The sequence below is a fragment of the Lytechinus variegatus genome, chromosome 8 (genome assembly GCF_018143015.1).
Source record: "Lytechinus variegatus isolate NC3 chromosome 8, Lvar_3.0, whole genome shotgun sequence".
In the NCBI taxonomy this organism is placed as follows: domain Eukaryota; kingdom Metazoa; phylum Echinodermata; class Echinoidea; order Temnopleuroida; family Toxopneustidae; genus Lytechinus; species Lytechinus variegatus.
In genome coordinates this window covers 4,103,912-4,120,979 of record NC_054747.1, presented here as the reverse complement: position 1 = coordinate 4,120,979, position 17,068 = coordinate 4,103,912, and the positions used below count along the sequence as shown (strand labels likewise).

The window sequence follows — 17,068 nt, the reverse complement described above, 5'->3', positions numbered from 1 at the left end:
AAAGGATGTCCTTTTTGCCCCAAAACTTCGTGTTTAGAGTCCGATTTGCGCGAGGTGTAGAAGGTGGGGTCGCCACTAAACCAAATAAGGTAAAGCCGACGACCGAAGGAAAACATTCCTGTACTTGTTTAGGGGTTCATTTCAGGGAATATTTGCCAAGAGTATCGTTTTGTTTCCAATACTTGTTAAGGGTAGGGTTTCACACGCCAATACTTGTTAAGGGGTGCATTTTCAGAATATGGAAATTACGTGTTTAGGGTGCTTTTCGAGACCCCGTGGTCGCGCATGGTATCCACTCGTGAATGGAAGTGGCCCCCCCCGGGTTTCATACAGCTCTCCATTGAGTTGGATATGACTTTAACTCTTTGTCCGCCGAGTTCGCCGAAGGCAAACTTGCTGCTTCGCCAAGTACGACGATCCACACAAATCTCTTGACAATCTGATTACATTGATTTATACAATGCTATCAATCACAAAAGCTAAGCTCCCTAAGCTGCACTTCTTGCCTTGCCATTGAAAAAAAAATAGCCTAGGCTTAGAGTATTGGGCCTGTGCTATTATTCTTTGACAAAGGGGTTATAAGTAGCTTGTTCTTATATTTTGTAAAAATCTGGGAATGAATAGCCTGTACACTTATAGTTTGCAAATTGAAACTTGAAGGTTTCCATTGATTAGAGATATATCTTCTAAACATGAGCAAACATTTAGAAAATATACATCAATAGAAAGCTAATTTCATACTCTACAACTGTACTGTAGAACATTTTTCTGTAGGAAAAAGCATAAAAAAGTTACAGCCATGTCAACTACGCATGCAAATCCAGAGCACCCATTTCTGGTGTCCACAGAATTAATCCGGCAATAGGGGATTCTGTGCACGGCGGACAAAGAGTTAAAAGACGGAAGAGAAAAGTCTAGAGACACACATTGATGTGTTGCAAACTATTACTTGATAAGGATTCAGTAAAGTGGCATAAATACCTTACCCTGTACAATGAATACATTGATTGTTAACTTTAATCAATCAGTGTTCTTTTTCAACTGGAATGCTGTAAGATACCCCATACCATCGCCAACACATCCTTCTTGAGTCTGGAATACACCTGTATATCTTGACGCATGCATGTAATAATTATAATTACATGACAATCAAGACATAATGTGCACTCTTCAACTAAGTTCATCGCAATACCACACAAATACAGAAAACGTATATTGCAATACCTTTTCTTCTGTGGGACACAGAAGCTAGACAACATCAGCAAGGCCAGGTACCAGAGGAAGGAACCGCTGGGGCTTGAAATATGGGAATATGAGACTATTTCAACGTAGTATTCATAACTCAGGACTAGGGTCATGACCGTCCAAATTGAGGGTTAATGACACAGTGCCCTGACTACCCTTCAAAGAATTCTGAAGATGACCCATATGAAAAAGAGCAAAAAATACAAGAGTCTATGATCCTAATGATTGCCAATAGTTTCTGTGAACTCTTGATTGTTTGGGTTACATGGTACAAGAAACGTGACTCCTGTACAATATATGATGGGCAATATTACATTTCGATATGTGGAGAGTCTGGGTCTTATACAACTTCATACTTGTCCACAAGAAGGGCAACGTCCGATGAAAACTTGACTGGCTGGTCACTTTCAACTGCTAAGACATCCTCAACCTGGACAGTTAGAAAGTGGAGACAAAAATAAAAGAGGGTAAGAGATACAAAGGCAATGTGTGCGTTTGTGTGTATGGTTGAGACAGAGAGACAGACAGAAACAGGGAGGAAAAAGAGGGGAAGAGAGACAAAGATACAGAGAGAGCTAGAGGGACAACACAGACAGAGAAGGAGAGAGAAAACAAGACAAGACAGTGACAGACAGGTTTAGAGAGAAAGACACAGAGGATTCAGACAGTGTTGTAAGCTACTGAAATCCTTGAATCTGGTTGGCTCAGACAAAAATAAGTCAGTGAAAATCACTGATGACTCATGAAACACTTCTGTGTGCTCCATCCCCCCCCGAACACACACAAAACCATTAGATTGCACTGTACTGTCAGTCTATTAAGCCAAACTACAGTTTTGGTAAGACCTTCGAGTTAATGAACAAAGTGTTTGCCTTTTAGACAGTGTAACAAGAAAGGACCTAACTAAGGTTCTGTGAATTCCTCCCTCATCAAGAAGACACGCGAGGCAAAAATAGGTTAGGCCTATTATTACTGTCCATGCTCAATGAACCAGGCTTTCTTTACATTCATGTGTAAAACAAAAAAATGTCACTCTGGTACCATACAGTGATAGATGATTTCAAAACAGATGAGCATGAGGAGCAAATTTGAAAATTAAGGGCCACAGATGACTGCTTTCTTAGATAGGCCTACTTATTTGTATCTTCAATGCATCATTCTTAAAACATGGGACGCAGGGGGCAGGAATCCCATACACCCCCGCCTGAATCCGCCACTGACATGCATATCGCATACAGCGTAATCAAGGATTAATAATATACATGAACATGTACGTCAAAACAAATGGTTAGATTACAGTGTCATTTTAATTACACTGAATTTCTCTGCAAGTCTCTACACGACATGAGATGATCTAACACGTGACATTCAAGGCAAGTGAACAAGCCTAACCGTATAAAAATAGAGCGGCCCAGAACTAACCTGAATATCACAGTATGATTTCCTGGAGATAAAACTGACAGTAATGGGGAAGAAATCATCGGGTTGACCAGCAATAGCAAACTCCATACTACCGGTCTTGTTGCTGGTATCAATGACGGGCAAGCTCCACTCTAGCATGTTGTGTCTTGAATCGTGCTTGTAGTTACCATCTACCTCGCTAACCTTGGGGGCGCCAACACCAGATCTGTTGTGATAAGAAGGGAGTAAAAATATATTGTTATATTCAATTAAACCTAATTCTCCCGGGGGGGGGGCCATAATGGCCCCCCCCTCAACAATTTTCGCGATATATCTACTGCGCGAAATTTTTTCACCTCGCAGCTCACTGACTTTTTACATTCAAGTCTCGCGCAAATTTTGAGACCAAAGTTGTGAAGCCCGGGTACGCGGTTACGACATTACGCAACATTATGCAAGTGCATGTCAGACCCAAAATTGCTCATAAACGTGATTTCATATACAATGCAAATTGCGTATTTAGCCAAAATTCATAAATGTATCATTATTTCTACTTTTACTGATTAAACTTAATTAATTTTGCCTTGTTTATGATCAGAATTATGTCTGGAACAATTTCCATTGAAAAAACAATAAAAAACAAAAAGTAAAAAAACAAGGAAATACATAAGAAATTCATGAAACAATAAAATACATAAGAAATTTATTTCCAAACCAAAGTTTTTTTGAATTACGATTGTTAAGAATGCTACAAAGAAAATTTTTACCAAAAATTAGCATTCTAGGAGCTTTATTTAGTGAATTAGAGCAAAAAATATGATTTATGCATAAATTAGCATAATTAATTCATATAAAATAAAATCTCATTATTTTGGAAAATTTTACCATACAGCCTTGTAGATTACATCGCACACTACCAGCGTGCAAATTTTTGCGTCGCTCGCGTGATAGGCGGCCGAGATCTTAAGGGGGGGCCATAATGGCCCCCCCCCCCCCCCCCCCGGGAATGACAAGAATCAAAATACCCCAGGAGATTTAGGGTTAAACCTGGATTAACTTAGATCACACTTTTATGGAATGCCAGTTGTCAACTTATTCACCAATTGACAATTATTCTTATTCTACTGAAAAAATGAAGTCAGTTGTGAAATTGGAAGGATGTGAAAATACAAGAATATCATAAAGTTTAATGAACTGGTACCAGTACATAATAATTTCCATGAAATGGAAGTGTGGTTTAAACTTATATTTTAGACTAGGGTTGAACATAGGTTTAATTAGCAGAATACCAACCAGTGAATAAATTTGAATCAATTAAAAAAAAGGCCAAAAATAGTATGTACGAAAATGTACATAGAAGAAAAAAGCTTGACAAAGATAAAGATTAACAGCTTCTCATTTTCTCATTTTAATTTTGTCTTTAATCCTGTTTGTATTACCTATTGCAATTTTAATCGTAAATATGAGATATTTGCATAAATATGATCCATTACGTTTGGTAGAATATATGCTATACACATGCAATTTTGAATTAAGTAAATAATTGCACCATTATAAACTGGATGTTGTTTAAAATGACATTGTAATGTGTATCAATATATTCAAGATGAAACATCAAATCCATATTTCTTAGTCGACACAGGACGGCAAACCTTGAAAACAATAAAATTACAATCCCCTTGCACAGGTCTTGAATAATCTGTGGCCATGGAAGGCCACAACTGTGGATGCCCTATCGAATTACCTGAATGGTGCTTCCTTTGGCCTTTGACAATGGGTGTAACCATTCAAAGGACAAGTCCACCCCAACAAAAAGTTGATTCGAATGAAAAGAGAAAAATCCAACAAGCATAACACTGAAAATTTCATCAAAATCGGATGTAAAATAAGAAAATTATTTTAAAGTTTCACTTAATTTATTTATATTCACATCCTTGTCGGTATGTAAATGAAGAGACTGATGACATCACTCACTCACTATTTCCTTTGTATTTTATTATATGAAATGTGAAATATTCAAATTTTCCACCTGTTGTCCTGTGGAACAAGGATTAATTCCTCCCTGAACATGTGGAATTAGCATTGTTTAATACTATATGGTTCAATCAAGTTGGTCCTTATTGTCAAATCTGTAAAAAATGAAATATTGTGTAATTCAAACAAAAGAAATAGTGAGAGACATCGACTCTTTCATTTGCATGTCACCGAGTTGTGCATATTACTGTTTTGTGGAAAATAAGCGAAACTTTAAAATGTCATAACTTTCTTATTTTACATCCAATTTTGATTAAATTTTCAGCATAATGCTTGTTTGAGTTTTCTCTATTTTTTTCAAATCAATATTTTTCTAGGGTGGACTTGACCTTAATTTTTTTTCTTTGTGTAGAAAAATATGAGCCCTATATTAAAGTGACATTACCCTAAAAATATTGAAATTTAAAATCAATAAGAATATACGCATTATCCAGATATTGTTAACTTACGGCACAGGTATGTTGATGACCACATCTTGAAGTTCCATATCTTCTTGTAAGAGCTCATATTCTATATTCACATCACAACCGCCCTCATTGTTAGGTGATGGCCAGCAGTTAACTGTAAAAGACAAGATAGTAAAAAAATATGAATAATAATAATTTTCATTTATATAGCACTTATCACATCGGAATGACATTTCTAAGGGCTTCAAAGATAAATTACCCAGTCAATGGATTCTAACCTGCCTGCATGTGATGTGTGCACATCTCCACTCCCTGAGGAGTAATCTAGCCATGAACAGTTAATATGCTCTAACTGCTAAATTAATCTTAAAGGACCAGGTCATGATAAGATCTTGGACAGTGTTGGGCTTGAATAAGCAATAAGCAACAGGATCAACCTTCGATTCTATTCATTGATAATTATAATGATTTGTGTTTTTGACTCAAAGCATTTCTGCCTCAAATGTATAGAAGAGCCAGACCACACATTTGTACATCAGCAGGTTCCCACAGAAATTTGAAAACAGAATTCCATGATTTTTCCATGACTAAATTGTTGCTTTCCATGACATCCTGTGACGTCCAGGGTTCCAGGGGTTGGGATTTCACAAAACAGGGAAAAATGAGAGTTGGGTGACACAACAAACTGGAGAGCTGCCATATGACTATGTAGTCAAGAGGTAAATACAATTCCATGACTTTTCCACGACTTTCCACAAATTTTCCAAATTCCCTGACTTTTCCCTGACCACAAATTTTTCCAGGATTTTCCATGACTGAGGGAATCCTGATCAACAATATCAAGATCAATGTCAAAATATACTACTAATCAATCATAAACAAAGGATACTCACTTAATAAGGGGATCAATGTCTCATCTGAGGATTGGAGTCTCCACTTAAGAACACCGACGTCGTTATTAACTGGGAACGGTCTGTCAGGAATCTTCATGCCAATGTACGATTGAGATGCAAATAATTTCTTGTCCACGTTGGGATGTGTCTGTAAGAAGGTGAATGAATACAATGTCTTTTTAAATGCCTATTATTTGGCACCAACTATCACACATCAGAAGTCTCAGAACCAGCAAGAACAATGCATTATAAACATCTTTTTTTTCAAACCAGATTGACAATGCAATAAAACATGCATGCCAAACCCTGTATCTGGCAATCTCCTAAAATTATTTGTCTCTAGATTATAAAAAGATTATGTACAACTTGTGCAGTACCCTCATGAGAAGAGTATTTTGTTTACAGAGGATGCTACCCCTCAGTAAATATCACAAAATACAGTTCGAACCCACGTCCCTCTGATTCAAGGATGAGTCATAACCACTAGACCATCACTGGTTACTTAATTGCATCTTGGTTGGAGAAGAGGGATCATTATAGCCCCAGTATTTTTAAATCAAACTTGACCAAAGATTATACCTGTAATTGTGCTCCTTTGACATCAATGATTGCTATTCCAATCTTGATCAGGAAGGGGATGGTCATAGCCCCCATTCTTTTTAAACCCTAAAAGGACTGGGCTATTTGAGATGTATTGAGGACTGGGGGAGGCCATGATGCCCCCCCCCCCTCCTGATCTCAGCCGTCGTTCGCGCAATCGCGCCAAACTTCGACATGCACATTCTTTACCACATAAACTATAAGGTAGTATAAAAAAAATTCTGAAAATAATTATTTCTCTATTTATTATAAATGAAATATGCAATTTATTCATGAAAAACATATTTGCATATTAAACACCTAATTTCATTTCAAATTTTTTCTTTTTTTGCAGATGTCATCTTGGTAATCTAATTCAAATGTTTTCACGAAGAAAAATTGCGAAAGCCAATTTTTTCCCTGTGTATTTCTTTGTTTTTAGAACTTAATTCTTTGTTTTTTCATCTTTTGTTTTTCGTTTTTTTTTCAATGGAAATTATTACAGACCATTTATTAGATTAAACCCTAAATCACTAAGCAGACCAATTAGAATGAAAAAAATATTCACCCTTTAATGAATTTCAGTACAAAAAAGAGCCATTTTCGGCATTACATTGTCTCGTACATAGTCACGATGCTATACCCGTATGTTGCAAATTTGGTCTCAACACTTGGGCGAGCTTCAAAGAAAAAAGTCATAAAATTTTGAGGTGCTTTCATTTTGCGTTTCAGAAATATCGTGCGAAGAGTCGGGGGAGGGGGCATCATCTCCCCCAGTCCTTTTAGGGTTAAACTTAAACAAAGATTATACCTGTAATTGTGCTACTTTGACGTCAATGATTGCTATTCCAATCTTGATGGAGAAGGGGGTGGTCATATCCCCAATTCTTTTTAAACTTAAACAAAGACTATACCTGTAATTGTGCTCCTTTGTCATCATTGTTTGCTACACCAATCTTGATCTTTCCATATTTCTGGTCTGAGATACGTAGTGTCATCATACCATGTACATCAAAGGTTTGGAGGCCTCCATCTCTACCCGTCGAGACGGTCATCTTCTCTTCCACTCTTATGTGAATTCTAAATGAGGATCAAAGAATACAGAGAAGCTTAATGGCCCTATTTCACACATACGGTTTTGAAAATGTGTTTGGTTTAAGTATATTTCATGCAATAATAATGTTGAATTTAACAAGTATGAGACTACTGTTATTAACTACTGTCAATTAACAGTGGGCTCATTAATGCTGTAACCTCAAGTAATTAATGTCAAGTTTGCAACAGTGATAAAAGCACACAATTTATTTTGGATGCTCTCTAAATATAAACACTGAAATACAACAAAATTAATTCATCAAATCATTCATTGACAAAAAGCTTCATGAATTTTGGCACATATGTAAGCTTAGGACTAGACATTTCTGACACAGAGTACCCCTAAAATGATTGCTATATACATACCCTTCTGTTTTACTGGCAGGTGTTATGGTTTTGGCGACGTTTGAGGATTGTCTGCTCTTGGGTGCATTTGATGTGACCTCTTCCCCTTCTAATCTGAGTTTATCAACAAAGATGTCTGTACTCTTCGTTGACTTGCCTAGCTTCATGGCCTTGCCTGTACCCGATGGTCTGTGAGGGAAAAAAAATGCCATAAGAAAGTGATTATAAAAATTACATGGTAGAGAATTATTATAAAATCATTACAAAATTATCAGTATAATTTTCTGAATATGCACATTGTCCATGGTATCAAGTTTTAGTCTAATTTTGAAATCCAATTACTCAAATACTGGATTAAGCTCTTGCAGAAATATTTCTATATAATCATGAAGAGGATATTCAACTTTGGAGCTAATTTGAACACCCCTCCTAGGAAAATTTGACTTAAGTTCTAATCTTCTATTGGTCATCTTTGCAGAGTAGTGTATGGCTGTGCTTCTTCAGAGAAGTCGATTTTAATCCCTCTTTCGGAAAAGTAACGATCCATGGTAGAAAACATTGTTCTTTTTGTATCAAGGGTTAGGATCATCCAATATTAGTGAGAGAAATATCTTATTCCAAAGCTGAAAATGTCCTCTTTTAAGTGAGGATATTTAACTGAAAATTCATTTTTGGTGTCTGTGGGGGGGGTCAAATATATTGATATGAAGCAAATAATCACTCTTGGTAAAGGTGATGGGAAAACTATCACTTTCAAAGCAACCTGGATGCAGCTATCTCTAATTAAGGGAAGCTAGGGAAAGAAAGCGAGTACATCCAGCTTGATGTGTTTTCCTCACCACCTGAAATTAAGAGGTGATCTCATGCTTTATATCACACAGCGGGAACCCCTATAAACAAAGAAATCTATATTATACAAGAAATAACTTTTACTTCAAATATCAAAGTTACCTTTAAAAAAATTGATCAAGTCGCATGATTATGCTTCTTTAATGTCTTCGCGGATGTAACTGTGTGCAAGATCTACATCTTCCTCTTGCAAGATTCATTTTGACCTCACAAAGGAATTTACCGTCGCAACAAAAGAATCAAGGAGCAATGCACTTTTACTTTGCACTATATTTTACTGCTAGCGCATCTAGAACTTATGCTATCGTCACTGCATCGTGATAGAGAATGATGAGAGCCAAAAAAAATTGAGTAACAATTAGGGCTGTTATCGTTGAGAAAATTCTTTTTTGATATCATGCTAAAAACATCTAAATGATATCGATAACTATCGACAAAAGAACATCAATACACATTTTTTAGGCATTATAGCAATGTCACATACTCGGGTTGGTGAAAATTTGTATCTGCTACTGTACCAAGAACGCTTTAAAATTCGCGTTCATCGGATTTAAATGACTACAAAGCATCTTATAACAAACATATTTAGCATAAATATATCCCCACCTTTCACGTTATTAGCATTATTTTAGGATTGGATGAAGTTTTATCGATAATTTTGGGGCATTTAGGACATCTTTCTGAGCAGTCAACGTAATTCGCTTATTCGCCATTTTGGTATCATGCTGTACATCTTCTAATGTAGAGGGCAGCAACACAAGGCTGTGCGATAGCTGCCTTCTGGTTGAGCTTGCGCTTGTGATGTTTTCAACTCGATCGAATGGAGTCGAGTGCAGTCACAATGTTTGGATTCTCACGATCTCACCCCAACTTTGCTATAATAATAGCAAAGTGGGGGTGAGATCGTGTTTTGTGGCTAGTATTTTGTGTTGAGATTTTGGAGTAATTTCTGTTGCTGTTCTGTGCAGTTTGATGAAAAATAAGTTTTTCGTGATTTTCCGTTTGAAAAGCCACTTTCAAAGGGCCGTTTCCGTGAATTCCGTGAAATTGCGGAAAATCACTCTGTCCCTACATAATGCGAGTTTTATCAACAAAGAGAGAAAGGTTATCGATATCACTAAGTGGCAAAAAAAAAGAAGCAATTATCGACAGGACTATCAATAAAGACGTTATCGATATCAGCCCTAGTAGCAATGACCTCTTAATTTTGCACGTACTCAAACTAATTCATTATACATTGTGACCCTATGCGCTGAAAAGATCAGCGAAACACAAAAGTTCCATCGGTGTGAGTGATGATTGAAGGGGAAACCGCCCTGAATCATGTGACTTAATTCTGGCCAATCCTATAGTAAGATTCTCAGCATGCAGAATGCAATCTGTAACATCTACATTTATCTGTGTTGAATGAACCAAATCCTAAGAGAAGCAATCTTATTGGAAAGATTATGAGAGGAACAATTTAAAAAGTTTCATCAAAATCGGTTATGAAATAAGCAAGTTATGGAAGTTTGAAAACTCATGTTGTACTTTCTATGGGGATCCTCAAATTGGCAAACGTGCTTCAAAATGGCTGATTTTGTGGACAACTCCCAATTTGTTTTTGTACACAATTTTCAAATTGCATCTTGCCTCCTTCTGAGTACAACATATGTAACAGGAAAATATAATTCACACCACATATGTCAAGGTCAGGAGGAGATAATGTGAAATATGTAAAATAAAGGGGGAAATCTGAAAAATTGTGTTCAAAACAAATGGAGAGTTGTCCACAAAATCAGCCACATTGAAGCATGTTTTCCAATTTGAGGATCCCCATAGAAAGTACAAGAATCTTGACTTTGTAAACGTCCATATCTTGCTTATTTCATAACCAATTTTGATGAAACTTTTTTAAATTGTTTCTCTTATTTTACTCTTTCCAATAAGATTACTTCTCGTCTTGGGTTTCGGTTTCCTGTAAGTGCACTCACTTGATAGGCTTTGATGGTTCGATAGGTTTTTCCGGTGTGACAATTGTCATCGAGCTGGACATCGATGACATCCCTGACGAGCTTGATGACCCATAACCCCCGCTGCCATACCCTCTCTTGCCTGACCTCATGGCCTCCTGCCTCTGTTTGGCGAGCTCCCTCGCTCGCTGCTGCATCTTCTGCTTAGCTTCTTTCTCTTGAGACTGCAAAACAATTAACATCACGATTATTAAACAATCTAATTCAATTTAATATCAATTTGCATGCTTAATTAATTCTGGGGGAAAATAATGAAAATTGTAAAATTGTACCATTGATACCAATATGTACCACATGTTAGCCAAGAACTATACACATTCATTTGCTTCTCTAGTATCATTAATGTAAGCTGGTGGGTGTTTCATAAAGCTGTTCGAAAGTTAAGAGCGACTGGTGAACCTTCTAATGCGCTTAACCATCGTCAATTAATATACCATTTTCCACAGGAAAGGATCACCAGTCGTTCTTAACTTACATGTACAAATAGCTTTATGAAACACCCACCAGGACAACTAAATGATACGATTGTTGAATTTAATTGTACGAATGTGCAAAACTTTAACATAAGTGTGCCAAGGGTTAACTGTAACAGGACCGGGGGACCATGATACCCCCACCCCTTCCAAAAAAAAGAGAAAAGAAGAATAAAAGAAGAAAATCCCACCTCTCTGACAGCTTGATAAACCTTTTCTTCATGCGAGTCCATCTCTGTGAATGTACGGATCTGAGCTAGGTTCACGCTCTCCCGATAGCCAAGGGCAACGATTTCATCAAAGGCAAAAATAAGTTCAAATGAATGGTCAAGGATTTCACTTTCTTCCATTGCTCTGCAGTATTCTGGAATCTGGAAAGGAGATAGAGATAAAACTTTTTAAAAATATAATCAGAGCTGCCAACCTTTGAAAGTACAAAGTAGTAATCCAAAAGATCAAAGACATAATTTCATATGTGCCACGTAGTGTTATAAATTTCTTAAAAGAGGTAATATATAGAACAGATGCACGATGTGCATAAATGCCAAGTTTTGCCAACCCTACAGGATGACTGTAATATTCATCCAGGGTGCTACATAACTTTTGAGAAGCATCAGCTTGCTTGGTCAGGCAAGTAAATTTTGACATTGCACAATAGCGCAATATATTACTACATGTATATGTGCATTAAATGTGTACATACTGCACCTATTTACCTCTCCTGATTTGACCATTGCAGCAATGCCTTTTATTCAGCATGCAAATGGACATTGAAATTTGACTCTATATTATTACCAACTCTTTGTACTTACCACACGGGAAAATAACCTAAGAGTTTCCAAGTCTTCAAGGATGTTGCTGGTCTTCGTAGTTATGAGAAGCATGTAGAGCTTCTCCAGAGGCTGATAGACGTATCTCACGCTTTCGGTCTCCACAAACGTGTGCTGCTTGCCCGTGTTCATCAGCTTTGGAAACGCTGCCAAGAGCCCCTCGATACGAGATCTGGTCATCTCCACGAACTGGCGGGAAACAAGGGCCTTCCCGCTCTTCGTGCAAATGGCAGCTGCTAACAGCACCTATGGAAAAAGGACAATAAATACAAAGGGCATATTTTTTAAAAGAGGGGACAAAATGCAATGGAGACAAAGCACGGTTGGGAATTTCTTGGGAAATTTAGTTATGCCCAGGCGGGAAATACTAGGAAAAACTTGTAAATGCAGGGAAGTACATATACTAATGATGTTCCGGGAGGTACAGGGAAATGATAGAATATGCTTGAAAAACACCTGAGCAATACCTGAAAATATTTTGATTTTTTATGCTATGTAACTACAAGAATATTTATTAGGAGGCTGCACTCTTCAAGCTCCGCTTTTTAGCAGCCTCCTCCATTTCCAACAAGATATGTAATAATCTTGAATATAATTTTGTACAGGGATACTTGAAATATGTTTTGTTATTGATATGTCAAAATGTACAAAACAAACTGTAATTGTTGAAAATGGAAATAAACGAAATGAAATAGTCAAGAAATATATTGTGAAGTATATCCCTGCATTTTTAACTATTTCCCAGTTTCCTAACAATTCACTGAGGCGGTATTTACCATTATTTACCACCAGTATTTTCCAGTCCGACCAACCCGCGAAACTAAAACACATCTAGGGCTCATAACACAAAGCTTAGCAATCATCATAGAATCTTTCTTTTCCGATTGATTCCATTGACTACAATGTACAATCAATCGTGAAATTCAAGTGTGCGATTAATTGCTTACCTTTGTGTTACGGGACCCAGGAAAAAGGTTTGCGCAGTGCGCACTGACAATGGGCCAATGAGCACAACAATTACGCAACTTCTTTCCATGACAAAAGCCAAGATGGTGGCATCAACATCAGTGCATTCTTTTAACAGTTTGTAAACATACATGTAGTCTAGCATTTCACAAAGGTAAGATTTTTAAAATCATTTTGTCAAAACATGTATTCATCACATGCCAGCGAAAATGGTTTTCAAACCCCTTTTGTTTTGTACTTGCAGTTATCAGTAGAGGAGCTACTCTGAAAATGAGAATTGCCTTGGTTTACAAGGAACGTAAATAAAGATTTCTCCACATAAGAAATGTAGGAGCGTTCATCCAATTTGTAAAGTACCGACACCCACCTGGCCAACACTTTTGGGTGAGTTGGCCTCAAATTTTTTTCCATACTTGTATTTTGAGTGAACAACATAGACCAAAGTAGCGAAATCCTTCACATTTTCCGGCAGGCAAGTTGATTGTCTATTGATGTGACATGTTTCCACAGCTCCTCTCAGAGGGTCAGCATGACTTTAAAATGCCTATTTTTAGCCACTAGCCTACACAGTACATGTATGTGGACCAATATCCTACACGTACATGCACTTTCCAGCAAATTTTATAGAGAAATTAAGCCTTAATTTTTTGGCAATGTCTGTGATAAAAATGCTTACAAAAATATGTTAAGGTAATGCTTTTCGAATAGTGAAATGCTGTTAAGTTTTTGTTGTCCTACCTACATGTACAGTATGTATATGATGTTTACATTGACTAGCACACTTGATTGTAGACTAAAGCTTTGGTCTGTTATATTGATTGTTCCACTGAACTCTGTTGGCTCCACTTGCCAATTACAAGGACCAAAGTTCTAACTCCATCTGTACAGGGACTCAATGGCCATATGTTTATGTAATACTATTAAGTTTGGATAAAACAGGGAAGTGAAGTTGCGCGACAGCCAAAATAATTCACTGTTTTTTCCCCATTTTTAAGTTTATTTTTCACTGTTTTGGTGCTTTTCAGGCCAAAAGGGAATTATAAGATTCATTTTGGTAGTTCTTTTCAAATATCTTTATGAAATAAAGACAAAAATCGATGAACCCCTTTGCCTGGTCTTTCTATGATCTTTGAATGATCTCTCATGAGTCTCACAGTGATCTCCGCAAAAATCTTGACAGACTGCCGAAAGATCATTGAAAGACAATTAATACCTTTGAAAGTTCATCGAAAGACCACTGAAAGACCATTTTCCTGTACGACCATTGAAGACTGTTTTGAACCGTTTCAAAATGTTTTGGCAGTAGAGGCGCACAGCCAATATTGGAGACTCTCTCCAAAATTGGGAGATAATCTCCCATATTGGAGACTTGCTTTGCAAAAGAACAAAAGAAACAACACCAACGAAAGTGTAATTTTTTCCATCCAAAATTTTGTCTCACTGAGGTCAGGAGCCAATTTGTTTTGTGTGTGGATGACAACAAAAATCCTTCTCAAAACAAAAGTAGACAGTGAATTTTTAAAGTAGAGAGTGAAAAGGGGTAATTTTTCATGAGGAATCTGCTTATCACATTTTTTATTTGCCGCCAAGCTAATCTTTTTGCAGCAAATGTAAACAAAGGAAATTGGTCTCTGAAATTGGATACCCAAATTCTTTAAAAAGTCTCTGATATTGGAGGTAATCTCTCTCATGGGAGACAGTCTCCCATATAGGCCGTGCGCCTACTGTTTCGAGCCCCCGGAGGGGCCACTTCCATTCACAAGTAGATACCATGCGCGACCATGAGGTCTCGAAAAGCACCCTAAACACATAATTTCCATATTCTGAAAATGCACCCCTTAACAAGTATTGGCATGTGAAACCCTACCCTTAACAAGTATCGGAAACAAAACGATACTCTTGGCAAACTTCCCTGAAATGAACCCTAAACAAGTACAGGAATGTTTTATTGTTATGGGTCCTTCGGTCGTTGGCTTTACCTTATTTGGTTTAGTATGACCCCACCTTTTACACCTCGTGCAAATCGGACTCTAAACATGTAGTGCTGTGGCAAAAGGACATCCTTTATAAAACATTTTAATTTTGTTTTATCATCTCCTCAAATTACCGCAAGTAACGGTGTATTAACCGCACCTTTTTCTCGGCGGGATAGAAGCAAGTCGGGGGTGCGGTTTATACACGGTGACGGGTCTGAGCCGGCCCGCCGTAACCCTTCCCGTACATGTACGATGTCTGCCAGTTCACAACACATCGAGTGGCCGGGCGTAGCCGCCCAGGCAATGTCGTTTAGAGGGGTATGAGCCGCGGGTAATGGGAAGCGACTATTACGATCTTAATTAAATGTTGTCCATAACAAACGCACCCACCTTCATGACACTAATTTTGACTTTATTCTCGATTCAAAGTAGTGAAGTTCCCTGGCTAATTTAAAAGAGACGCCAAGCATACTCGGTAATATTTTGTCACCGATGAGCGAGAGTTGAATGAGCTTAGAGATTGCGTTGTAATGTGGTTATAGTGCGACTTAAGCTGGCGCTATTCAAAGTCCCGTTTCGCGCCAGCTTTTTTTTTTCCTTCCTGTTTGCTTTTCATAAGATACCATGTAAACCACGCACGAGGGAGACGGCATGAAGCCGTAAAAAACAACTGGAAAAAATGTCAATTTCTTTGTTTCTTGAACCTTCCTGTATTCCCATATCCAAAATTCATGCTAAGACATTAAATTTCTGAAAATGGTAGTGAGGTTGTGATGCAAGAAATGTGAATGTTTCTTCCCCCTACGCTGGGAAAGACACATCATAATTTGATGTACTGGCATGACTGGTACTGTATCGTAGTTTGCAATGTAATAGCAGTGCTGTGTGTGTGCGTGTACACTGTGACTGTGAGGTGAGTGAGTGTGTAAGTTGCCAATATTGTCGGGATTGTTCTTTCTTTCTAACATTTGTAGATGAATTGATAAAGAACAGCAGATTTCCGCATACCGGTAATTTCTTTGGATACTTTGAAATCTTAAAATCTTAGATTTTGTTTCTTCGTACCTCAAATATGCATGTAAATGTAAGTTTTTTTTTTTTTTTTTTTTTTTTTTTAGTCCAAAGTTGGGGGTGCGGTTAATACACCGTTACTTACGGTAGACCCTAAACACGTAATTTCCTAGTGAAATAGATACACTTTTTTCATTATTTTTGTGTTTTTGACACCCTTATCACGTCACGTGCCCTATCGTGAAAAAGACATCCTTTTTACGTGTTTTTTTGGTCGCGCATGGTATCCACTCGCCAATATAAGTGGCCCCCCCCCCCGCCCCGGGTTCGAGCCCAAGTAGTGGCTGCAAAATAACGAGGAGAAATTGAAAAAAAATAAACATGTTATTGTTAAAAAACTCCTCGAAACAGACGTTGGGCATTGTTTTGGTGTTAATGATTAATATGTTGTACTCATGAAAAAACTGACCTCCTAACACCTGAACAGTAAAACACCAACAAGGCAAAACAAAAGGTGAACACCACTGATCACTTATTCACTGCAATGCACTCACACTGTGTCGACGTCTGTCACTCAGCAAAAAAGTTCAAGGCTTGATTATTTATCTTGTAAGAGACATTTCAATAAACGACAAACACCATTTGTTTACTACTAATGAAATTATAGCTAACAATATCATACCATCTTCCTATTCTGTATGCTCTTCGAATAAAGCGGCAATTTCACTGTCTTCTGTGGGATTTTATCAAGATTTTCGCTGCACAGTCGGTGAGACGGGCCACGTCCGTGTGATGTGGAGTTTGAGACGGATAACGCCCGTGGCGGAAGAATATTTTTTAATTGTGGACTTTTCTTTCTCATTCAAAAGAACAGTAATCGCTTTCACTAAATGAATTATTCCTGAATCTTTTAAAAAATTATTTGAATGAAGATTTTTGTGTGTTTTAATCG

At 37.4% G+C, this 17,068-nt stretch overlaps 1 protein-coding gene across 1 annotated transcript; it reads right to left on the bottom strand.

Moving 5' to 3' along the window:
- Window positions 1-1,576: 1,576 nt before the first annotated feature.
- LOC121419854 (coatomer subunit delta-like) lies at window positions 1,577-16,993 on the bottom strand. The gene is made up of 10 exons (XM_041614318.1): window positions 16,799-16,993; window positions 12,146-12,409; window positions 11,525-11,704; window positions 10,822-11,024; window positions 8,021-8,188; window positions 7,474-7,639; window positions 5,981-6,128; window positions 5,130-5,241; window positions 2,668-2,872; window positions 1,577-1,675 (listed from the first exon to the last, which is right to left on the bottom strand). Exons 1-10 carry the CDS (start codon window positions 16,976-16,978, stop codon window positions 1,586-1,588), a joined length of 1,716 nt encoding a protein of 571 aa, XP_041470252.1. The 5' UTR covers window positions 16,979-16,993; the 3' UTR covers window positions 1,577-1,585.
- Between the last annotated feature and the right edge of the window lie 75 nt (window positions 16,994-17,068).